Raw genomic sequence first — 24,095 nt, forward strand, 5'->3', positions numbered from 1 at the left:
ATTTGTAGCAAATTGTGCCTCTAAACGATAGAGCCATTCTTTCACTATAATCAGAAAACATCCTTTGATGATCAGATGTCAGAAGTGGGATTCGAACCCACGCCTCCAGAAGAGACTGTGACCTGAACGCAGCGCCTTGGACCGCTCGGCCATTCTGACTGTCAAGTTCATTGATATGACAAAGTACTTTGTCGATCATTAAAACCTGTTCTCAGTAGAGGTAAAGAATAATTTGTAAGACGATTGTAAATGTTCAGAGATTTGCCTGGCTTAAGATTTTAAAACTATGGATTTGTAGCAAATTGTCACCCTAAACGATAGAGCCATTATTTCACTATAATAAGAAAATATGCTTTGATGAACTGATGTCAGAAGTGGGATTTGAGCCCACGCCTCCAGAAGAAACTGTGACCTGAACGTAACGCCTTGGACCGCTCGGCCATTCTGACCCTCAAGTTCATTGTTATGACAATGTACTTTGTTCGTCATTAAAACCTGTTCTCAGTAGAAGTACAGAATAATTTGTAAAACGATCATAAACGTTCACAGATTTGCCTTGCTTAATATTTTTAAACTACGGATTTGTAGCAAATTGTGACCCTAAACGATAGAGCCATTCTTTCACTATAATCAGGAAACATCCTTTGATGAACAGATGTCAGAAGTGGGATTCGAACCCACGCCTCCAGAAGAGACTGCGACCTGAACGCAGCGCCTTGGACCGCTCGGCCATTCTGACTCTCAAGTTCAGTGTTAAGACAATGTACTTTGTTCATCATTAAAACCTGTTCTCGGTAGAGGTACAGAAAAATTTGTGAATCGATCGTAAACGTTCACAGATTTGCCTTGCTTAAGATTTTTAAACTACGGATTCGTAGCAAAGTGTGAGCCTAAATGATAGAGCCATTCTTTCACTATAATCAGAATAAGTCTTTTGATGAACAGATGTCAGAAGTGGGATTCGAACCCACGCCTCCAGAAGAGACTGCGACCTGAACGCAGCGCCTTGGACCGCTCGGCCATTCTGACTGTCAGGTTCACTGGTATTACAATGTACTTTGTTCGTCATTAAAACCTGTTCTCAGTAGAGGTACAGAAAAATTTGTAAGACAATCGTAAACATTCACAGATTTGCCTTGCTTAAGATTTTTAAACTTCGGATTCGTATCAAATTGTAACCCTAAACGATAGAGCCATTCTTTCACTATAATCAGAATATGTCTTTTGATGAACAGATGTCAGAAGTGGGATTTGAACCCACGCCTCCAGAAGAAACTGTGACCTGAACATAACTCCTTGGACCGCTCGGCCATTCTGACTGTCAAGTTCATTGTTATGACAAAGTACTTTGTCGATCATTAAAACCTGTTCTCAGTAAAGGTAAAGAATAATTTGTAAGACGATTGTAAATGTTTAGAGATTTGCCTTGCTTAAGATTTTAAAACTATGGATTTGTAGCAAATTGTCACCCTAAGCAATAGAGCCATCCTTTTACTATTATCAGAATATGTCTTTTGATGAACAGATGTTAGAAGTGGGATTCGAACCCACGCCTCCAGAAGAGACTGCGACCTGAATGCAGCGCCTTGGACCGCTCGGCCATTCTGAATGTCAAGTTCACTGTTATTACAATGTACTTTGTTCGTCATTAAAACCTGTTCTCAGTAGAGGTACAGAAAAATTTGTAAGACAATCGTAAACATTCACAGATTTGCCTTGCTTAAGATTTTTAAACTTCGGATTCGTATCAAATAGTAACCCTAAACGATAGAGCCATTCTTTCACTATAATCAGAATATGTCTAATGATGAACAGATGTCAGAAGTGGGATTTGAACCCACGCCTCCAGAAGAAACTGTGACCTAAACGTAACGCCTTGGACCACTCGGCCATTCTGACTGTCAAGTTCATTGATATTACAATGTACTTTGTTCGTCATTAAAACCTGTTCTCAGTAGAGGTACAGAATTATTTGTAAAACGATCGTAAACGTTCACAGATTTGCCTTGCTTAAGATTTTTAAACTACGGATTAGTAGCAAATTGTGACCCTAAATGATAGAGCCATTCTTTCACTATAATCAGTAAACGTCCTTTGATGAACAGATGTCAGAAGTGGGATTCAAACCCACGCCTCCAGAAGAGACTGCGACCTGAACGCAGCGCCTTGGACCGCTCGGCCATTCTGACTGTCAAGTTCATTGTTATGACAAAGTACTTTGTCGATCATTAAAACCTGTTCTCAGTAGAGGTAAAGAATAATTTGTAAGACGATTGGAAATGTTCAGAGATTTGCCTGGCTTAAGATTTTAAAACTATAGATTTGTAGCAAATTTTCACCCTAAACGATAGAGCCATTATTTCACTATAATCAGAAAATATCCTTTGGTGAACTGATGTCAGAAGTGGGATTCGAACCCACGCCTCCAGAAGAGACTGCGACCTGAACGCAGCGCCTTGGACCGCTCGGCCATTCTGACTGTCAAGGTCATTGTTATTACAATGTACTTTGTTTGTCATCAAAACCTGTTTTTAGTAGAGGTACAGAATTATTTGTAAAACAATCGTAAACGTTCACAGATTTGCCTTGCTTAAGATTTTTAAACTATGGATTTGTAGCAAATTGTGCCCCTAAACGACAGAGCCATTCTTTCACTATAATCAGAAAACGTCCTTTGATGAACAGATGTCAGAAGTGGGATTCGAACCCACGCCTCCAGAAGAGACTGTGACCTGAACGCAGCGCCTTGGACCGCTCGGCCATTCTGACTCTCAAGATTATTGTTATTACAATGTACTTTGTTGATCGTTAAAACATGTTCACAGTAGAGGTACATAATAATTTGTAAGACGATCGTAAACGTTCACAGATTTGCCTTGCTAAAGATTTTTAAACTACGGATTCGTAGCAAAGTGTGACCCTAAATGATAGAGCCATTCTTTCACTATAACCAGAATATGTCTTTTGATGAACAGATGTCAGAAGTGGGATTCGAACCCACGCCTCCAGAAGAGACTGCGACCTGAACACAGCACCTTGGACCGCTCGGCCATTCTGACTGTCAAGTTCATTGTTATGACAAAGTACTTTGTCGATCATTAAAACCTGTTCTCAGTAGAGGTAAAGAATAATTTGTAAGACGATTGTAAATGTTCAGAGATTTGCCTGGCTTAAGATTTTAAAACTATGGATTTGTAGCAAATTGTCACCCTAAACGATAGAGCCATTATTTCACTAAAATCAGAAAATGTCCTTTGATGAACTGATGTCAGAAGTGGCATTTGAACCCAAGCCTCCAGAAGAAACTGTGACCTGAACGTAACGCCTTGGACCGCTCGGCCATTCTGACCCTCAAGTTCATTGTTATGACAATGTACTTTGTTCGTCATTAAAACCTGTTCTCAGCAGAAGTACAGAATAATTTGTAAAACAATCGTAAACGTTCACAGATTTGCCTTGCTTAATATTTTTAAACTACGGATTTGTAGCAAATTGTGACCCTAAACGATAGAGCCATTCTTTCACTATAATCAGAAAACATCCTTTGATGAACAGATGTCAGAAGTGGGATTCGAACCCACGCCTCCAGAAGAGACTGCGACCTGAACGCAGCGCATTGGACCTCTCGGCCATTCTGACTCTCAAGTTCAGTGTTAAGACAATGTACTTTGTTCATCATTAAAACCTGTTCTCGGTAGAGGTACAGAAAAATTTGTGAAACGATCGTAAACGTTCACAGATTTGCCTTGCTTAAGATTTTTAAACTACGGATTCGTAGCAAAGTGTGAGCCTAAACGATAGAGCCATTCTTTCACTATAATCAGAATATGTCTTTTGATGAACAGATGTCAGAAGTGGGATTCGAACCCACGCCTCCAGAAGAGACTGCGACCTGAACGCAGCGCCTTGGACCGCTCGGCCATTCTGACTGTCAAGTTCATTGTTATGACAAAGTACTTTGTCGATCATTAAAACCTGTTCTCAGTAGAGGTAAAGAATAATTTGTAAGACGATTGTAAATGTTCAGAGATTTGCCTTGCTTAAGATTTTAAAACTATTGATTTGTAGCAAATTGTCACCCTAAACAATAGAGACATCCTTTTACTATTATCAGAATATGTCTTTTGATGAACAGATGTTAGAAGTGGGATTCGAACCCACGCCTCCAGAAGAGACTACGACCTGAACGCAGCGCCTTGGACCGCTCGGCCATTCTGACTGTCAAGTTCACTGTTATTACAATGTACTTTGTTCGTCATTAAAACCTGTTCTCAGTAGCGGTACAGAAAAATTTGTAAGACAATCGTAAACATTCACAGATTTGCCTTGCTTAAGATTTTTAAACTTCGGATTCGTATCAAATTGTAACCCTAAACAATAGAGCCATTCTTTCACTATAATCAGAATATGTCTAATGATGTACAGATGTCAGAAGTGGGATTTGAACCCACGCCTCCAGAAGAAACTGTGACCTGAACGTAACGCCTTGGACCGCTCGGCCATTCTGACTGTCAAGTTCATTGATATTACAATGTACTTTGTTCGTCATTAAAACCTGTTCTCAGTAGAGGTACAGAATTATTTGTAAAATGATCGTAAACGTTCACAGATTTGCCTTGCTTAAGATTTTTAAACTACGGATTAGTAGCAAATTGTGACCCTAAATGATAGAGCCATTCTTTCACTATAATCAGAAGAGGACTTTTTTATGAACAAATGTCAGAAGTGGGATTCGACCCCACGCCTCCAGAAGAGACTGCGACCTGAACGCAGCGCCTTGGACCGCTCGGCCATTCTGACTGTCAAGTTCAATGTTATGACAAAGTACTTTGTCGATCATTAAAACCTGTTCTCAGTAGAGGTAAAGAATAATTTGTAAGACGATTGGAAATGTTCAGAGATTTGCCTGGCTTAAGATTTTAAAACTATAGATTTGTAGCAAATTTTCACCCTAAATGATAGAGCCATTATTTCACTATAATCAGAAAATATCCTTTGATGAACTGATGTCAGAAGTGGTATTCGAACCCACTCCTCCAGAAGAGACTGCGACCTGAACACAGCGCCTTGGACCGCTCGGCCATTCTGACTGTCAAGTTCATTGTTATTACAATGTACTTTGTTTGTCATTAAAACCTGTTTTTAGTAGAGGTATAGAATTATTTGTAAAACGATCGTAAACGTTCACAGATTTGCCTTGCTTAAGATTTTTAAACTATGGATTTGTAGCAAATTGTGCCCCTAAACGATAGAGCCATTCTTTCACTATAATCAGAAAACGTCCTTTGATGAACAGATGTCAGAAGTGGGATCCGAACCCACGCCTCCAGAAGAGACTGTGACCTGAACGCAGCGCCTTGGACCGCTCGGCCATTCTGACTCTCAAGATCATTGTTATTACAATGTACTTTGTTGATCGTTAAAACATGTTCACAGTAGAGGTACATAATAATTTGTAAGACGATCGTAAACGTTCACAGATTTGCCTTGCTAAAGATTTTTAAACTACGGATTCGTAGCAAAGTGTGAGCACAAACGATAGAGCCATTCTTTCACTATAATCAGAATATGTCTTTTGATGAACAGATGTCAGAAGTGGGATTCGAACCCACGCCTCCAGAAGAGACTGCGACCTGAACGCAGCGCCTTGGACCGCTCGGCCATTCTGACTGTCAAGTTCACTGTTATTACAATGTACTTTGTTCAACATTAAAACCTGTTCTCAGTAGAGGTACAGAAAAATTTGTCAGACAATCGTAAACGTTCACAGATTTGCCTTGCTTAAGATTTTTAAACTTCGGATTCGTATCAAATTGTATCCCTAAACGATAGAGCCATTCTTTCACTATAATCAGAATATGTCTTTTGATGAACAGATGTCAGAAGTGGGATTTGAACACACGCCTCCAGAAGATACTGTGACCTGAACGTAACGCCTTGGACCGCTCGGCCATTCTGACCCTCAAGTTCATTGTTATGACAATGTACTTTGTTCGTCATTCAAACCTGTTCTCAGTAGAGGTAGAGAATTATTTGTAAAACGATCGTAAACGTTCACAGATTTGCCTTGCTTAAGATTTTTAAACTATGGATTTGTAGCAAATTGTGACCCTAAACGATAGAGCCATTCTTTAACTATTTTCAGAAAACATCCTTTGATGAACAGATGTCAGAAGTGGAATTCGAACCCACGCCTCCAGAAGAGACTGCGACCTGAACGCAGCACCTTGGACCGCTCGGCCATCCTGACTGTCAAGTTCCTTGTTATTAAAATGTACTTTGTTGATCGTTAAAACCTGTTCTCAGTAGAGGTACATAATAATTTGTTAGACGATCGTAAACGTTCACAGATTTGCCTTGCATAAGATTTTTAAACTACGGATTAGTAGCAAATTGTGACCCTAAATGATAGAGCCATTCTTTCACTATAATCAGAAGAGGTCTTTTGATGAACAGATGTCAGAAGTGGGATTCGAACCCACGCCTCCAGAAGAGACTGCGACCTGAACGCAGCGCCTTGGACCGCTCGGCCATTCTGACTGTCAAGTTCATTGTTATGACAAAGTACTTTGTCGATCATTAAGACCTGTTCTCAGTAGAGGTAATGAATAATTTGTAAGACGATTGTAAATGTTCAGAGATTTGCCTGGCTTAAGATTTTAAAACTATGGATTTGTAGCAAATTGTCAGCCTAAACAATAGAGCCATTATTTCACTGCAATCATAATAGGTCTTTTGATGAACGGATATCAGAAGAGGGATTCGAACCCATGCCTCCAGAAGAGACTGCTACCTGAACGCAGCGACTTGGACCGCTCAGCCATTCTGACTCTCAACTTCATCGTTATTACAATGTACTTTGTTCGTCATTAAAACCTGTTCTCAGTAGAGGTACAGAATAATTTGTAAAACGATCGTAAACGTTCACAGATTTGCCTTGCTTAAGATTTTTAAACTATGGATTTGTAGCAAATTGTGACCCTAAACGATTGAGCCATTCTTTCACTATAATCAGTAAACGTCCTTTGATGAACAGATGTCAGAAGTGGGATTCAAACCCACGCCTCCAGAAGGGACTGCGACCTGAACGCAGCGCCTTGGACCGCTCGGCCATTCTGACTCTCAAGTTCATTGTTATTACAATGTACTTTGTTGATCGTTAAAACGTGTTCTGAGTAGAAGTACTGAATAATTTGTAAGACGATCGTAAACTTTCACAGATTTGCCTTGCTTAAGATTTTAAAAATACTGATTTGTAGCAAATTGTGACCCTAAACGATAGAGCCATTCTTTCACTATAATCAGAAAATATCCTTTGATGAACAGATGTCAGAAGTGGGATTCGAACCCATGCCTCCAGAAGAGACTGCGACCAGAACGCAGCGACTTGGACCGCTCGGCCATTCTGACTCTCAAGTTCATTGTTATTACAATGTACTTTGTTCGTCATTAAAACCTGTTCTCAGTAGAGGTACAGAATGATTTGTAAAACGATCGTAAACATTCACAGATTTGTCTTGCTTAAGATTTTTAAACTACGGATTTGTAGCAAATTGTGACCCTAAACGATAGAGCCATTCTTTCACTATAATCAGAAAACATCTTTTGATTAACAGATGTCTGAAGTGGGATTCGAACCCACGCCTCCAGAAGAGACTGCGACCTGAGCGCAGAGCCTTGGACCGCTCGGCCATTCTGACTGTCAAGTTCACTGTTATTACAATGTACTTTGTTCGTCATTAAAACCTGTTCTCAGTAGAGGTACAGAATAATTTGTAAGACGATTGTAAATGTCGACAGATTTGCCTTGCTTAAGATTTTTAAATTACGAATTCATAGCAAATTGTGACCCTAAACGATAGAGCCATTCTTTCACCATAATCAGAAAATATCTTTTGATGATCAGATGTCAGAAGTGGGATTCGAACCCACGCCTCCAGGAGAGACTGCGACCTAAACGCAGCGCCTTGGACCGCTCGGCCATTCTGACTCTCAAGTTCATTGTCATTACAATGTACTTTGTTGATCGTTAAAACCTGTTCTCAGTGGAGGTAGAGAATAATTTGTAAGACGATTGTAAACGTTGACAGATTTGCCTTGCTTAATATTTTAAACCTAAGGATTTGGAGCAACTTGTGACCATAAACAATAGAGCCATTCTTTCACTAAATTCAGAAAATGTGCTTTGATTGTTTACTGTAACTATGTTTAGAAACAGTGAACAGAATGTCAGATATAAGATTTAATCCCACACCTCCAGAAGAGACTGTGACCTGAACTCAGCACACTGGACTTGTCAGCTATTCTGAACAATGTTGGTTTGCAATCAGTACTCTTTTGGGATTTAGATTAAATTTACAATTAGGTCAAAGATTTTCTTCCTGCACATTAATGCGATGGTTAGCACTATTTCCTTATGAAATTAGTTCCTGGGTTCAAATCCTGGCCTGGGGTCTTACTGCAAGGAGTTTGCATGCTCTCCATGTACATTTTTATTCATTTATTAATTTATTTTGATTGATTTGATGTGGGGGTACTGTCTGGGTATTCTGTGTTTCTTTCACAGTCCAAAAGCATGACTGTCAGTTTGATTGCTCTGTCTAAATTCTCCTTCGGTGTGGTGTGTGTTCATGCTTTTACAAAATTTGTTGTTTTTCCCTCCACATCTTCATTTTCAATCTGATAACATCTTGATTTTAACCCAACTCTGAGACTGAAAAATCTACGCCTTCTTCAGGAAGTGAGTGCCTAGCATTTTGATCAGTCTCATGTTAGGTAGCTGGCAGGGTTAGAGTGTGAGGCAGAGATCTGGTTAATGTCAGATGGAGGGGACTGTCCTCCCAATTGGATCTCAGTGTGGACATCCGGACAGCAGGTCATTTTAAGACTTGTAGATGAATGCAGCTGTGGAGGGGTGGGGGTCTTTCAAGCAGGAAGACATTAAAGGTCTCCTCAGATTTATACAATACAGTAAATTTTGTATTTGAGGTTATTTAATTTTAAAAAGTGTTTTAGGTCATGTTATATAATAAAAGTTGCAGGATTTATGTAATCTAGTCACTTTTTCACGTTTAAGTTGAATATCTTCAGTTCTTGGCAGCGACTGTTTTCACTCATTCCTACTTCCTGTTTCGTTTGGTCCGCTTTCAAATCAAATCAAATCACTTTTATTGTCACGTCACATGTGCAGGTACACTGGTACAGTACATACGAGTGAAATTCTTGTGTGCGAGCTTCACAGCAACAATTATGCAAAAATACAATAACGTAAAAACAAGCAAAATATAAAAATGGCTAATCTAAGTAATAATATGTATGTAAGGTATATACATTACTAAATGTGTGTGCTAGTATTTTATTTTATTTTTTTCTACGTGTGTGAGTGTGTGTATAGTGTGTATATACATGTTTTACAAATGAATAAAGTAAACAATAAGATAAGAGAAATAAAATATACAGAGGCTGGTATGTGCAAAACAGTGGCATTAATGTATAGTATGGAGTGTGTAATGTTGCAGTTTCAGTAGTGAGGGTGAGGTGTCTGAAGTGTTCAGCAGTCTGATGGCCTGATGGAAAAAGCTGTCTCTCAGTCTGCTGGTTCTGGACCGGATGCTGCAGAACCTCCTTCCTGATGGAAGTAGTCTGAACAGTTTATGGCTGGGGTGACTTGAGTCCTTGATGATCCTCCCCGCTTTCCTCAGGCACCGCTTCCTGTAGATGTCTTGGAGGGAGGGAAGCTCACCTCCAATAGTCCTTTCTGCACACCGCACTACTCTCTGGAGAGCTTTGCGGTTGTAAGCGGTGCTGTTGCCATACCAGGTGGAGATGCATCCAGTGAGGATGCCCTCAATGGCACAGCGATAGAAGGTCCTGAGGATGCGGTGGCTCATGCCAAATCTTTTCAGTCTCCTGAGAAAGAAGAGGCACTGCTGTGCCTTCTTCACTGTATTGTTCGTGTGCACTGACCACGTAAGATCCTCAGCCAGATGAACTCCAAGGAAACGGAAGCTGCTCACCCTCTCCACAGCATCGCCGTTGATGGTGATGGGGGTGTGTATTCCTCTGCACCTCCGGAAGTCCATTATCATCTCCTTTGTCTTTGCGTTGTTGAGGGTGAGACGGTTGTCCTGACACCAGTGGGTCAGGGCGCTGATCTCCTTGTCATGGTTTTTTCTCTATTTAGATATTTGACCCACATACAAGATAACTCTCAAGAGACCAGGAGATGTAGTAAAAAGTTTATTAGAGGAGAGCGGAGGCAGGGATGGGCTGGTTCCGGAGCTAGAGATTGGATCAAGAGATTTGGTTGTAGCGGAGCGTGGGAGAGGTGAGCCGGTACCGGGGCTGTGGGTAGATGTGGAGGTTCGGAGCAGTGTGGCGGGTTGTTGGAGGGTGAACAGGAGACGCACGGGAGGAGAACAGAGCCAGGGAGGATTCAGCCGTGGTTCAGGAGATCCGGGAGCTGCAGAGGCTGGTATGAGACTTCCACACAAAGGTGTAATCCAGAACGGGTTCTAGGAATCCTGTGATGACAGACAGAGGTTTCAGGGAACAGACTAGAATAAGATCAGATAACAGGAACAGATTCAGGTGGCTGGACGTTACCACTAAGGCAAACAATCTGGCGCTGAGTGGCTGGTTCACTGGCTCCTTTATTCCTCCCGTCTAATTACATGATGGGCTGCAGGTGAGCAGGGTGACTCTGCAGCCGAGGTAATTAGCTGGATGAAGTCTCCTTAAGAGTCTCCCTAGCCCTCCAACAACCTGTGAAGAAGAAATATGAACCCACAAACCCAGTACCTGACACTCCTCCCTGTAGGCCGTCTCATCATCATTGGTGATGAGACCTACCACTGTGGTGTTGTCCGCAAACTTCACAATGATGTTGGAGTTTCTTGTGGCCGTGCAGTCGTGGGTGTAGAGTGAGTACAGGAGAGGGCTCAGCGCACACCCCTGCGGAGCACCAGTGTTCAGTGTGACGGGGGATAAGGTGGTGCTGCCCAGTCTGACCACCTGGCGTCTGTCAGACAGAAAATTAAGGATCCAGCTGCAGAGGGAGCTGCTCAGTCCTAGATCCTGCAGTTTCCTGTCCCGCTGGATTAGTGTTCTTGCTCTGTGAAATGTTTTCAAGCTGGCAGGCTTGGGCAAAAAAGAAAAACCCAAAAAAACAATAATGACTTCACAAATGCAGCAGGGTTCAGCATTCAATGTGCAGAATGACATTTCAGATGATGCAGAAATAAATAGACTTTTACGATACATCGTCCTTCCAGTTCTTTGCTGTCTTCTAAGGCTTGATCAGATCTTGGTTTTCTCGTTTCAGTTCAGCCTATGATGTTGTCTTAAGACAGAAGGTTGCCGTGAAGAAGCTGTCCAGACCTTTTCAGTCTCTCATCCACAGCCGCCGCTCCTACCGGGAACTTCGGCTTCTGAAGCACATGAAACATGAAAATGTTGGTGCTCCTCAAACACAAATAAAAAGAATAAAAGATGAATTTTGTTTATTTATCAACACTGCATTTTTCTGTCTCCACAGGTAATAGGGTTGCTGGATGTCTTCACACCTGCAGCAACGTTAGAAGCCTTCAACGAACTGTAAATAGTTTACTACAACCTCTGCACCATCACACCAGAAATAGATAACTCTGGTATTTTGGGGCACACAAATGGATTTGGGAAGGGAGGAGGGTCACTCTAGAGAGATTAAAGGCTTGTAGAGATGTCTGATGGTTGCCATGGCACTGTCGCCTGTTCTTTTATAACTGGACCCCCCACCCCCCCATCACCACCTTTTTCTTTCTTGTTTTGTCTTTTAGCTACCTGGTGACCAATTTGATGGGTGCAGATCTTAATAACATCGTAAAGTTTCAGAGGTTGTCAGACGAGCATGTGCAGTTTTTAATTTATCAGCTTCTCCGTGGCCTCAAGGTAAACTCCGTCATTTCAGTCAATAATACTGATCAAACAGTGAGAAGTAAAGCAAATGCATTTCTGTTCAGATTTCGTTTGAAAGTTAGCAATTAGGTCCAGCTGCTCCCTGAAACTAGCTGTCTGGTCGGATCGGTTACCATGGAGCAAAACAAAGCAGTGTTGCTTAAAGCAGGGGCTAATGCGGTGAACTGCTCTCTTGACCTCTGTCTCCTTTATTTTTGTCTTCTTTCCTCTCCTCCCCTTGTCCCCCTGCCCCACCCCATAACCTCTTCAATAGTACATCCATTCAGCCGGACTGATCCACAGAGTGAGTTCCAACTTCCATAAAGCACCATTACCCTTGCACTACTGCATAAATATTGGTTTGGACACCTCTAAGCCATTTTCTTGAATTAGTTCATTCAGATTTGTTTTCATTCAACAGCATGATGTTGGATAGAATTGTGTTAGTCAGGACAGCCTGACAAATAACTCACTTAAAGTCAATAATAAATACTTAAAATTATACTGAAGCCAACAAAGTACAGAGGACTGCTTAAGGGTTGGAGCATACCAGTCTCAGAGATGAATCTGTTCTGTCTTCTTATCTTGACTTTAAGGTTGGATGGAAGTTTTGCAACTTTCATTTTGAGAAAAGACTCAAAGGAATTGCTATTTAACACATTTTTATGTTTCATACAATGTGTTTTTATATCCCTTCCAGGATCTCAAGCCAAGTAATGTGGCTGTAAATGAAGACTGTGAGCTGAGGGTAGGACCACTATTTGTTTAATGTCACAAATCCACCCCATGACTCACAAAACTTCTCCTTTTCCCAAAAGATTCTTGATTTTGGACTAGCCAGACAGACGGATGATGAAATGACTGGCTATGTAGCAACTCGTTGGTATAGAGCTCCAGAGATCATGCTGAACTGGATGCACTACAACCAGAATGGTGAAATGTTAAAAAATGTTTTCCATAATTTAAGAAGCTACTAAAATATTTGTTTAAAGTGATTTCCTTTCTGTTCCAGTTGATATTTGGTCAGTGGGGTGCATTATGGGAGAACTACTGAAGGGAAAAGTGCTTTTTCCTGGCACGGACTGTATCCTTTATCATCATCGTTCAACACAAATTGCATTTCTTTTTCAATTAGCAGGACCTTTGACTACAATCAGAAAAGTTTTATTCAGAAGCTAATAACCATCAGTGCTCAGGTGCAGCTTGGGTCATTGCTTTTGTCAGCTTGATGAACCTTAAATCCTCCTGCTCTAAGATATTGACCAGCTGAAGAGAATCATGGAAGTGGTTGGGACTCCAACACCACAGCTGCTAAAGAAGATCTGCTCAGAACATGTGAGAGAAAATAAGGAACTGGGAAATGAATGAAATGATTGATTAGTCATTACTGTGACACAGCTGTTGATTGAATAGCCAATGCTTGTACATGATGAGGGTATTTGATTACTAGCATCTTGTGATCAACAAGCTGAATGGTGGTCTGTATTTGCAGGCTCAGAAATACATCCAGTCCCTTCCCTTCATGCCTCCTCAAGACATGGAAAAGATATTTAAAGGAGCAAACCCACTAGGTTGGTGATCCAGTATCGCTTAGACCAAAGCTGCCTTTTTAGAAAAGGGCATTTGAATTGAATTTAGAGGTTTCAGCTTCTGGGATTTACCGGTAACTCCTTTTTTTTTCTCCATCCGTCTGTTTGGTTCTGTCTCCCTGTCAGCTGTTGATCTCTTGAAACGCATGTTGGTTCTGGACTGTGATGAAAGGATTTCAGCCAACGAGGCTTTGTCCCACCCCTACTTCTCACAATACCACGATCCTGATGACGAGCCAGAGGCCATGCCTTATGACCAGACGCTGGAGAGCAAAGATCGAACTCTAGAAGAATGGAAAGGTAAACACTGGTTGTTCTGTGAGATTTGATTTTTAAAAACTCGGTTTTAAAGCAGAAAAGATCACGTTGGAATATTGTCCTTGTTGGTAAAATGGGATATTATGAAATCAGTTTGTGCAACATCCTCCTTTTTGGTCTTTAGCAAAATCACGGGTTTCTGTTCAGAAAAGGAAGTGAAAGCAAAGTGACAACATTTCCAGGCTTCAGCATGTCCAATTTAAGTTGAAATTATTGTCAGAAAAATCCAACTACTCAGTGGCTGTCAAACTATTAATTTCAAAACCCCTTTGAAAAAAGAAAAACATCACTAGTCAAGTCAAGTAAACTTTATTTATAGAGCACTTTACAACAGCATAAAAGCTGACCAAAGGGCTTAACAAGCCAAAAATAACAGATGTCCCCTAAAAATTCTAAAAATAAGATCAAAAGTTAATCACTAAGTAAAAACATGATAAAAACTAACATATCAAACTGACATAAAAACTACTAAAAACAGATGCATTCTCAAACTGAATTAAAAGCAACTGAGAACAGATGAGTTTTTAAAAGTGATTTAAAACCCGATAGTGACGAAATCATCCTAATACAATGATATTGTCTAAAAATGAATATAATAGAAATAATTTCTTCATATTCTGCTTCAGAAGCACACTCTTATTTTGAACTGCATTCCAAATGACACACACTTCCACCCCATCCAAAGGCTAAACTCACATACATCCTGTGGTGCATTTTTAAAAAGTTATTACTATTAAAGATCAGCTGAATAAAAAAAACAGGCAGCAAAGACAAAATACACCTCCATTGTTTTCACAAGTTATCCTTGCTTCTATAGAATGCAGAAATATTATCCATACTACTCCTAATATCACCTCTGCTAAGCCAAAAATTAAAAAAAACATTTTGTTTGAAATGCTTACATCTCTGAGCTTTTTCCATAAAGCTCTACTCAGCTTTTATCATTGTTTATATTTTATTCTAGTGTGATAAGGTTATTTTGGTCTTTTTCTCTACACAGTCATAGGTTTTATCCAACGGTAATCTGTAATAATGTGTGTGTGTGTGTGTGTGTGTGTGTGTGTGTGTGTGTGTGTGTGTGTGTGTGTGTGTGTGTGTGTGTGTGTGTGTGTGTGTGTGTGTGTGTGTGTGTGTGTGTGTGTGTGTGTGTGTGTGTGTTACGAAACCTAGCTTACCGTTCAGTTCGTCCTGTGGAGTGACACTTCCTGTGTGCTTGAAGAATCAATTGATCTGTTATCTTTGATGAACTGCTCCACAGTGTGATGTATATTTTTCACTTGAAAGGAAGAAATTATGTTTCCCAACTCCGAGAGTAATTAAATAATCAATATTTCAATATTGACCAAAGTGAATAGTGATTATGATTTGTTTATAATCAAGTAGCTCTATTTATTCCTCTATCTGTGTTATGCAACGGCTCACTCTCACTTTATGTGATCTGTCACAATGGAAACTTGATGTGTGTGACACAAAAGAAGAAGAAAATATCATTTCTGTAGCGCCTCTCCAGTTAAAAATCACGAGGCGCTTCACAAAAACAAAAAATGTAAAAATATAAAAAGAATTTAGAAAACGGTTAACAATATATAGAAAAGGAGCAAAAAAAATAGACAATTGTAATTTAAAAAATGTTAAGAAAGAGAGAGAGTGAATAGGAAAGAGGGAAATCAGTGGATCCTGAGGAAGGTGGAATAGGTGGGAAGAGCAGAATAAAGAGAGAGTGGTGAAGAAGGTCATACAAAAGCCAGCTTGAACAAGTAAGTTTTCAGCTGCTTTTTAAAGGAGACCACTGAGTCCACTGATCTCAGGCTCAGGGGGAGAGAGTTCCACAGTCTTGGGGGCCACAGCAGCAAATGATCTGTCACCTTTGGTCTTTAGCCTGGTGCTGCACAACCAGTTGGCTTTGATCACTGGACCTCAGGGACCTGCTGGGGGTGTAGGGACTAAGAAGATCACCAATGTAAGATGGTGCTTGTCCATGTAAGGCCTTATAGACGAGAACCAGGATCTTGAAATGAACCCTGAAGTTGACTGGCAGCCAGTGAAGCTGGAGGAGAAGCGGGGTGATGTGGGGGTGTTTGGAGGACTTGGTCAGAAGCCGAGCACATGCATTCTGAACCACCTGTAGACGGTTCAGGGAGGTTTTGCTCAGACACGTGAAAAGAGAGTTACAGTAGTCTAAGTGTGAGGAGATGAAGGTGTGGAGAGCTGTCTCAAGTTCAGAGCGGGACAAAATGGGACTCAGCTTAGCAATGTTCCTGAGATGGAAGAAGGAAGAGCGAACAAGATAACTGACCTGAGAATCCAGGGTGAGAGCTGGGTCAAAGGTCACACCAAGATTCCTGACAGAAGGTTTGGTGTGGGAAGCAAGCTGACCAAGAGAGTCTCTGACTTTGGGAACCAGCTTGTCTGGGGCACAGATGAGGATCTCAGTCTTATCTTCATTCAGCTGTAGAAAAGCATACTGGGGCAGCAGTACCTCAGAAGTTAGAGCAAGTTGTTCAGTATTCAGAAGCTTGTAGGATCAATCCCAGCTCCCAGCAGAGATAGCTGCTTTTGTGTCCTTCGGCAAGACCCTCAACCCCCTTGCCTGCTGGTGGTGGTCAGAGGGATCAGCAGCACCTGTGCTGAGAAGCCTTGCCTTCATTGTACCCCAGGGCAGCTGTGGCTACATTGTAGCTCATCACCAGTGTTTGTGTGTGTGAATGGATGAATGGAACACTGTAGTTAAAGCTCTTTTGTGTTCTCTGACTGAAAGGTGCTGTACAAGTGCAGGTCATTGCAGGTCAACAGCTACTCAACATAATATTCCAATATTATTTCTTAAAAACACAAATAAAAGTGATCATGCACTGTACTGTTTGGTATTTTCAAGGTGTTAGATTTGTATGGTGGTTTACAAAATTCACAATTTCTTTATTTCTCCAGCTTTTCATAAACATTTCTCAGGACATGTTAACATTTCTCTTATGTGTCCCCCCTTTGTGTCCACAGAGTTGGTATTCGAAGAGGTGAAAAGCTTTAAAGCAGCCGGAAGCAAGACTGAGAGCCTTCAGGTGGAGCAGTGAGGATCTCAATACTTCTTCTGTCTCATCTGGAGAAGGACTATATACTCTTTTTTATTTAGTGAGACTGTGGAAAAAGGTGAAATGACTATTGTTGGTTACCCATCACAAATCAGCTATAGACCTCAGTGGATCAGACTCACACATTCCAAACAAAATGCACAAATGAGCGTCTCCGGTGCAGAAAGTTGCTTCCTGTTATGTTTCCATTTACCGAAGCTAAAATAAGGAACCTGTTGAGGAACACAGAGGATGACGTGACTCATTTGAGGGAGCACAGTGATGTTACTGAACTCTTACCGTTGAGAGAAATAAAACAATGCTTTCTGGGATCTCCAAAGCAAAGGCAGGCATGCCGATCCTCTTTCATCAACCCAATAAACTGTGATTCCATGTATGGAATTTATGTTTAAAGGCTGCTTGCATATCACCGTTGCATGATTTATGGGCATATCAGTGTCACTGCATATAACTGGTACTGTATTGTAATCACTACTAGTCCATATTGCTTCATTAGTATTGAATCCGACTGAGGCTGAAAAGAGAGAGGCAGGATCTGGTCAATGCTGCTGCTCTTCCTCTTCTCCTCGCGTTAGTGTAAACACCACCTGTGCTGTTAATTACCCATGTATTTTAAATATACCAAAGCTGGAAGAGAGGGACTGCATTGAGGATACGATTTGATTTCAGACAATTTATTTCACATACAGATTGTGTTGATTGGTGGTCGCCTGTTGGATGTGGAATCTCTCTTTTAGGTTTTCACCCATCCTGGCTGTCTTACAACCCTCGTAGTGATGATGAAAAGGATTTGCCCTCTTATTGATTTGTTCTGTCAGCTATTAAATGATGATTCCAGCATCCCCCTACACTAAAAAAAGTTACGGACCCCTGAACTTAATAACTAATTGTAACCCACTTGGCACAACTGCACTCAAACATTTTTGATAACTGGTAATGAGTCTCACTGTGGAGGATTTTTGGGCTGCTGTACTTGTTTTAATTCAGCCGTATTAATAAGGGGAACAATTACTTATTGACAAAAATCATGCTGGTTCAGAAAGTTTTGTTCCTTAATAACTTAAGTCAACTTTTGAAAATTGTCATTTTTATTTACTCAGGTTATCTTAGTCTGGTAATGATAAATGTGTGCTGATCTGAAACACAATGAAAAAAAAACAATAATTCTGTAGAGGCTAAATACTTTTTTCCAACACTGTATATGTTTACAATGCTTAAGGATGCTTAGAGACTGTTTTACATGTTGAAGTTCTGTCCAGGCAACGTCTGGTTAAAATACCACCAGCTTTGAGCTGCATGAAGCCGATGTTTGGCAGCAACTATTGAGCTCATTAGTTTCTGGTTTGCCTGTCTGGTTTGTCCTTCTGACCCTAAATGCTTGGCTGTTATCAAGGTGTACATCGATTAGTGATACAAGTAGACCTACTGGCCTTTTGTTCTTTATCTGGATTTCTACTTTTCAACAATGTTGTAAATAATTTTTTCTCCTAATGAAGCAAAGCAGCAACCAGTCATGTGACATTTGTATACTGAGCACAAGTTAAGGACAAATGCAGGCATGTACACCAAATGAACCACGCGATGAGCTGCTACTTCTAAACAAAGGTAGGGTGATTTTATTCCTGTTTGGTTTTCCCACAACATTATTATGCTGTTAGACAGCATCTATGGTAATTAAATACACGTGGCCTTTTACGTATTTTTCATGATGACATCATTTAACGACTTTCAAACAACATGGGCAGCCATTGGTGACTTTCCTATCTGGGTAGTTGGCAGGTGCACGGTTAAGTTATTACACAAAATAAACTAATTTAAGCTCTGTAGAAAACACAAACAAGGCTAATATGGGAGCTACATTTTAGCATTTTTGTTAACCTAGTTAATCTAGTCAGATTTACTAACAAATCTAAAAAAAATTAACTGAAAGTCACAGCACGATACTGAAGCTGGAGAGGATTTTTTATGAGCTATTATGTAATTTAAAAAGTGTACGTTTTCTAGGTTGATTGTTTTGCCTAAATGCCTTTATAATGTGATTTATTGCTTATAATATTCTACAGAGCTTAAAACTGTTGTTAAATAAATACAAAACAATGAGTTTTGTAAAGAAATCGATGCAAGTTAATATTAAATAAGCTTTTTAATGCATAATTTCTAATTGTCCTATAAAAACATCCCCATCATCTCAGTATTTCTTATTTAACTCATCTGCTAAAATTATTTCCATCTCACTGAAACTTTTGCACAACTATATAAACATTTTGTAAACAAATTAACACAGAAAATAAAATGCAATCTTGGTATTTTCTCTGTTTTTCTTTACACTGGAGTTCTGCAAGTAGCTTTTTGTGAAGGAGTCCACGAACACTTGGTGCAAAATGTTGACTTGACCCGTCTCAGCCCGTGTTGGAGCTCTGAGCGCTCTCCTGTTTTGTGCTTCTCTGAATGTTGTATGTGATGGTTCTGAGTAGCAAATACTACACGAATGTATATGTATACTGTGTGTATGTTGCAAGTTAGTGGTGATGTCTGAGTACACGTTGGCATGTGACTTAACTGTATAGGTTTGAAATCACTAAACTGAATGACCGCCGTTGTTGTGGGAATGCAGAGGATTTTTTAAAAACATGTATGAAACCTGGCTTTGATAGAATAAACACAATAGATTATCTTTGCCTTTAATGCTTTTGTGTGTCATCTGACTTTTAAAAATGTAAAACAAAAAAGTGAGTGAGGGAGAGTTCAGTCACTAAAGCAGGAGCTGCAGATCATTCTCCTCAAGCCCTCCAAACCCCTGATGACAGCCATCTGGTCCATCTGGAGTACTACACTGCTCAGATGGTCATCAAACCTGAGGATCATGCTGATCTGCTGGAAACTCTTTCAGTAAATGTTGGAGGGAAAGATTGATCATATCTCTTCAACCCACTGCCTCTCTGTCATCTCGGAATCTGAATAATCCATCCAGGATTTAACAACCCAGTACAGGCCCATCTCCTTTTCGCCCACGTCTCTGATCTACTGCTGTTTGTCTCTCCTGCAGATTGGTGTTCCTCAGGATAAGCCTATGAACAGCTCAGAGGATGTCTTTGGGCTGCTGATCCTATCCTGAATCCTTGTGTCCGAACTGTGGGTGGAAGATACCAGAGTCTTTTCTGATTGGAGCCTAGATCAGATGCCTATATCTTGATTTTCAAGCAGCACTGGGCTCCTCCTCCTACTTTATGTCCTCACCTCAGTTGAAGATGATTTTGCTCAAGCCAGGTGAAGCCTCCCCTGATGTCACTTCATTGACAAAAGCCTAGATAGGACAGGTAAAATATTTGATGCTTAACTCTTTATCGGGCCAACATCCATAATTAGACACTGTGGTCCCCAGACTCTGGAATGCTCTCCCTCTGAGCCTGAGATCAGTGGACTCAGTGGTTTCCTTTAAAAAGCAGCTGAAAACTCACCTGTTCAGGCTGGCTTTTGTGTGACCTTCGTCACCTCCCTCTCCTTATTCTGCTTATTCCGCCTTTCCAGGGAGCTATTGATTTCCCTCTTTCCTATTCATTTTCTCTCTCTTTCCTTACATTTTTATCTTTTCTTTTCTCCTTTTAAACATATTTTAATCAATTTTAAAGCTTTTTATACTTAAATTTTATTTTTGTATTTTTTGTTTGTTTTTGTGAAGCACTTTGTGATTTTTATTTTGAGAGGCACTATGTAAAAGACAGTCTTCTACTTCCATGGGTGTGCCTTTTCACAAACTCTTAGAATTACTGTCACATTTGAGAGATGTTGAAACCAAAGTGCAGAAACCCAGGATGACACGAGGCAGGAGATGATGTATAGTAAAATCCTTTAAATTTGAAGGATGAAACGAAGAATAAATCCAGGGGCAGGGAGCCAAAGTCCAAAAATGTCCAAAATCCAAAATAAACTAGAGATCCAACTGAGACACGAGAAACTCTAGAGACTAGGAACGAGAGACTGACAGAATTACCACAAACAGCAACAATGGACCGACAAGACACAGAGACAAGACAGGGCTTAAATACACTGGGGCATAATGGGAGACAGATGAGCTGCAGGTGTGTGGAGTGTGGGGGGAGGACCAGGTGAAAGCAATGACTAATCAGGGAAGAAACTAACATGACCTAAGAGTGAACCTAAAAACAGAAAAGCAACCATATAACTAAAATTCTAAAGGGAAGGAGAACTACAAAAACCGGTGGGACAAAACATATTAAAGAGACTAATGAAAATGAAAAGCTGAAACTATAAACACTGCAGAGGGATGACTGGAGAAGACTAAAGGAACACAGGAGACACATAAATGAGATGCAGACAAAGGACACATGAGGGCGCTATGAAACACAAAAGGAGAACCTGGAGTGGGAACTGGAGGGGCTGGGGAACAAAGGGACACAGAACATGACAATTACGGGATTTCACCCAAACAATCATCAGAGATCAAGCTACACAGTTTGCACCATGGTGCCATTACACCAATCAGCACTGGGCTATAACACGCCAAACATCGGTGTTGTAAATGTTAAACTCAGTAAAGTTGGTGAAATCTTAGCATGAAAATCAAATCTGACATATTTGAACTCTGAACAAGATAGGGAAATTATGAATATTTTTAGGTTAAATCTGTTGTTTTTTTAGACATAATCTTAATATTCATGGTAACAATAATAGCAATTATGATATTGAATAAATTTTGCAGTTTTAAACTAAAAATTTTCTGGTAAATGGAGTAGGATGGTTATTGTGCCAACCAATCTCCCCATCAGTGCTGATGATGATCAGGAGGAAGATGATATTGAGGCAGATCCTCAAATGTAAAATATTCCAATGTTCTATCTTTCATCAGAAATAGCATATATTGTTCAATAACTTTAAAAAAATTCCACATTAATCTGTTTTTATAAAAATAGTTATATTGCTTAATAATTGTGATATATTCTGTATTTTAATAGTGATGTAATGTTCTAAAATTAGCTAGATTATTGTAAAGTGTCTTATAATTATCTATGTTATTCAAAAAGAATGTTTGTTTAACTTTTTCATGTGTTTTATTTTGGGATTTCTTTTACCAGAACAGGGCCAACGTCCATATTTGATCACTTTGTTTTCTCTGATTTTCTGCATGAAAATAAATATTTTTGAAAATTGTAACAACAGAAATACACTTTGTTATGGACTACAATAACTCTCTGGGGTTGCAATTTGAAAAATTAAACCACGTAAATGAGTGCCCTATAAAGGGTTAAATCAAAGTACCACATATGCTCGGTATAGTGAAAGTCTATGGTGCAAAACGTGTTTTAAGGGTTTAAAGGTGGCACTAGTTTTTTAAACAATATAAGTATGACTTTTTAAAATTCAAGATGAAACAAAAGAGAAAAATTGATTAAAACCCAAAATGTTTGTAGCACATGCAGTTAAAACACACCAAGCCGTACATCAGAGATTTGTTTTTATTTTACTGTAGTCTTTCAACAAGTCTTGAGCGTGACGTGTGTGAGCTCTTGCTTGCTTATAGTAATCCCTGTACAGGCAACCTACTTATTGATGAAAAGCTGCTGACCTTCCCAAGGACTTGTCCCTCTGAAAACAAATACTGCAGACGTGAACACACACACACACAGATGTAATATGACCCAGACTGAGGCACAAAGACAGTATTTTGAAACTGTTCCCATGCATTCCAGCTGAATCCAAGCTGCTCGGGTAAACACTGAATTCAATACACCTTTTAGCACTTAATTTGTTTACAGTGTGCTACGGAATAAAAAGTTTACTGCATCTAAATTACTGTATTTTAAACACTGAGAATGATGATTTAATGTTTATTTTAATTTAAAATATATATATAGATTTCTTGCCAAGATGGGTGCAGGGGCGTGTTCAAGGAGTGGCCTGGGGTAAAACAAGCCACCCTTAAAATATCATTGTCCGCCCCTGGTGCCATCTTATTGAGAAAATTTTTTATCACCTTTACATTGTCCACAAAAGCTTAGGGTAATAAACCATAAAACAGTACATTGCAGCACGTACCTTTAATATTGTTTCCAACCTCAGGCCAACAGAACATTTCTGTATTAGTTTTATTTCTTACTATTTTTTCCACTTGACATAAATAGTATTTAAAATTGAAGTCCCACTCCATTCCAGTTGGTGGCAGTAATGCACCAAGAAGTGACTTGCTAGCCACCACAAAACAGCTAGAAGAAGAAGAAGAAGTAGTAGAAGAAGAAGGAAAAACAGGAAAATAATTGGTTATGACACAATGGCCCAATCCCAATACTCGCACTGCACCCTGTGGTCTTCAGCAAAGTGCACAAGGAAGTAAGGGTTCGAGTGTGTAGTACACAAATGTGCAAATAACTGCCGAATTGAGACAGTGACCGTTGAGTCATCGGCCACAGTGCATGCCGTGTTTTTTTTTGTGTGCATTTCGTAGAAATCTAACTTAGAAGTCCATAACTGATTGTGCTACTTTAAAAAAGATATTTATTCACAACTTTCCAAACAACAATTGACAAAATTTACATTCTCTGCTGTCCACAATAAATCTTAGTCTAAAATGTTCAGAGCATGAATAAATGTCATTAATCGTCTTAAAATGAATTTTTCTTTGAAAAATACATATTTTCAGAAAGGGCACATGAGCCTTGGGTAATACCCTTTGCCTCAGAGCTTATATATATATATATATATATATATATATATATATATATATATATATATATATATATATACATATATATGTGTGTGTGTGTGTGTGTGTGTGTGTGTGTTTCCTATGTGACTTTTTATTTTAAAAGGAAAACTGTAACAGTTTTCCAGTAATCATGCAGACTTGGGCAAAATACGGGTTACAAGTGCAAAGGGGCGTGGTCAATTTCCACACTTGAAGATCAGAACAAACTATGCAATCGCATCCCTAGACTGTAACGTGCAAATGGAGGGTGCAGGGGTGAAGTATTGGGATTATTGGGTCAATGTAGAGCTCACAAGTTCACTAGCATAAAAAACAGGATGGTTTTTAAAAGAAAGAAAAAAAGCATCACCATATAGGTGCCACCCATGCATAAACAAGCCCCCCCCCCCCCCCCCCCCCCCCCCCCCCCCCCGCAAAAGGCCTGGACACGCCACTGGACAGTAGCCA

General features: G+C 39.9%; 1 protein-coding gene and 11 non-coding genes across 12 annotated transcripts in view; 1 reads left to right on the forward strand and 11 right to left on the reverse strand.

The window, feature by feature from the left end:
* The window catches only part of mapk11 (mitogen-activated protein kinase 11), a 183,631-nt gene extending 166,502 nt beyond the window's left edge, over positions 1–17,129 (forward strand). The window contains exons 2-12 of the mRNA XM_070554482.1: positions 11,324–11,453; positions 11,537–11,595; positions 11,817–11,928; positions 12,209–12,238; positions 12,635–12,682; positions 12,753–12,867; positions 12,947–13,018; positions 13,190–13,269; positions 13,427–13,505; positions 13,650–13,823; positions 16,836–17,129. Of these exons, the coding sequence (XP_070410583.1) occupies positions 11,324–11,453; positions 11,537–11,595; positions 11,817–11,928; positions 12,209–12,238; positions 12,635–12,682; positions 12,753–12,867; positions 12,947–13,018; positions 13,190–13,269; positions 13,427–13,505; positions 13,650–13,823; positions 16,836–16,909 (973 nt within the window). The 3' untranslated portion in view covers positions 16,910–17,129. The remainder of the gene's footprint in view (positions 1–11,323; positions 11,454–11,536; positions 11,596–11,816; positions 11,929–12,208; positions 12,239–12,634; positions 12,683–12,752; positions 12,868–12,946; positions 13,019–13,189; positions 13,270–13,426; positions 13,506–13,649; positions 13,824–16,835) is intronic.
* On the reverse strand, positions 657–739 carry trnal-cag (transfer RNA leucine (anticodon CAG)). Its single transcript has one exon. It is a non-coding gene; the product is annotated as a tRNA-Leu (tRNA).
* On the reverse strand, positions 947–1,029 carry trnal-cag (transfer RNA leucine (anticodon CAG)). The gene has a single exon. It is a non-coding gene; the product is annotated as a tRNA-Leu (tRNA).
* On the reverse strand, positions 1,817–1,899 carry trnal-uag (transfer RNA leucine (anticodon UAG)). The gene has a single exon. It is a non-coding gene; the product is annotated as a tRNA-Leu (tRNA).
* On the reverse strand, positions 2,107–2,189 carry trnal-cag (transfer RNA leucine (anticodon CAG)). Its single transcript has one exon. It is a non-coding gene; the product is annotated as a tRNA-Leu (tRNA).
* Positions 2,397–2,479, reverse strand: trnal-cag (transfer RNA leucine (anticodon CAG)). The gene has a single exon. It is a non-coding gene; the product is annotated as a tRNA-Leu (tRNA).
* On the reverse strand, positions 2,977–3,059 carry trnal-cag (transfer RNA leucine (anticodon CAG)). The gene has a single exon. It is a non-coding gene; the product is annotated as a tRNA-Leu (tRNA).
* trnal-cag (transfer RNA leucine (anticodon CAG)) lies at positions 3,847–3,929 on the reverse strand. The gene has a single exon. It is a non-coding gene; the product is annotated as a tRNA-Leu (tRNA).
* On the reverse strand, positions 5,588–5,670 carry trnal-cag (transfer RNA leucine (anticodon CAG)). The gene has a single exon. It is a non-coding gene; the product is annotated as a tRNA-Leu (tRNA).
* trnal-cag (transfer RNA leucine (anticodon CAG)) lies at positions 6,458–6,540 on the reverse strand. Its single transcript has one exon. It is a non-coding gene; the product is annotated as a tRNA-Leu (tRNA).
* Positions 7,328–7,410, reverse strand: trnaq-cug (transfer RNA glutamine (anticodon CUG)). The gene has a single exon. It is a non-coding gene; the product is annotated as a tRNA-Gln (tRNA).
* Positions 7,908–7,990, reverse strand: trnal-uag (transfer RNA leucine (anticodon UAG)). Its single transcript has one exon. It is a non-coding gene; the product is annotated as a tRNA-Leu (tRNA).
* Positions 17,130–24,095: the final 6,966 nt, after the last annotated feature.

The sequence above is a fragment of the Nothobranchius furzeri genome, chromosome 1, assembly GCF_043380555.1.
Source record: "Nothobranchius furzeri strain GRZ-AD chromosome 1, NfurGRZ-RIMD1, whole genome shotgun sequence".
Classification (NCBI taxonomy): Eukaryota; Metazoa; Chordata; class Actinopteri; order Cyprinodontiformes; family Nothobranchiidae; genus Nothobranchius; species Nothobranchius furzeri.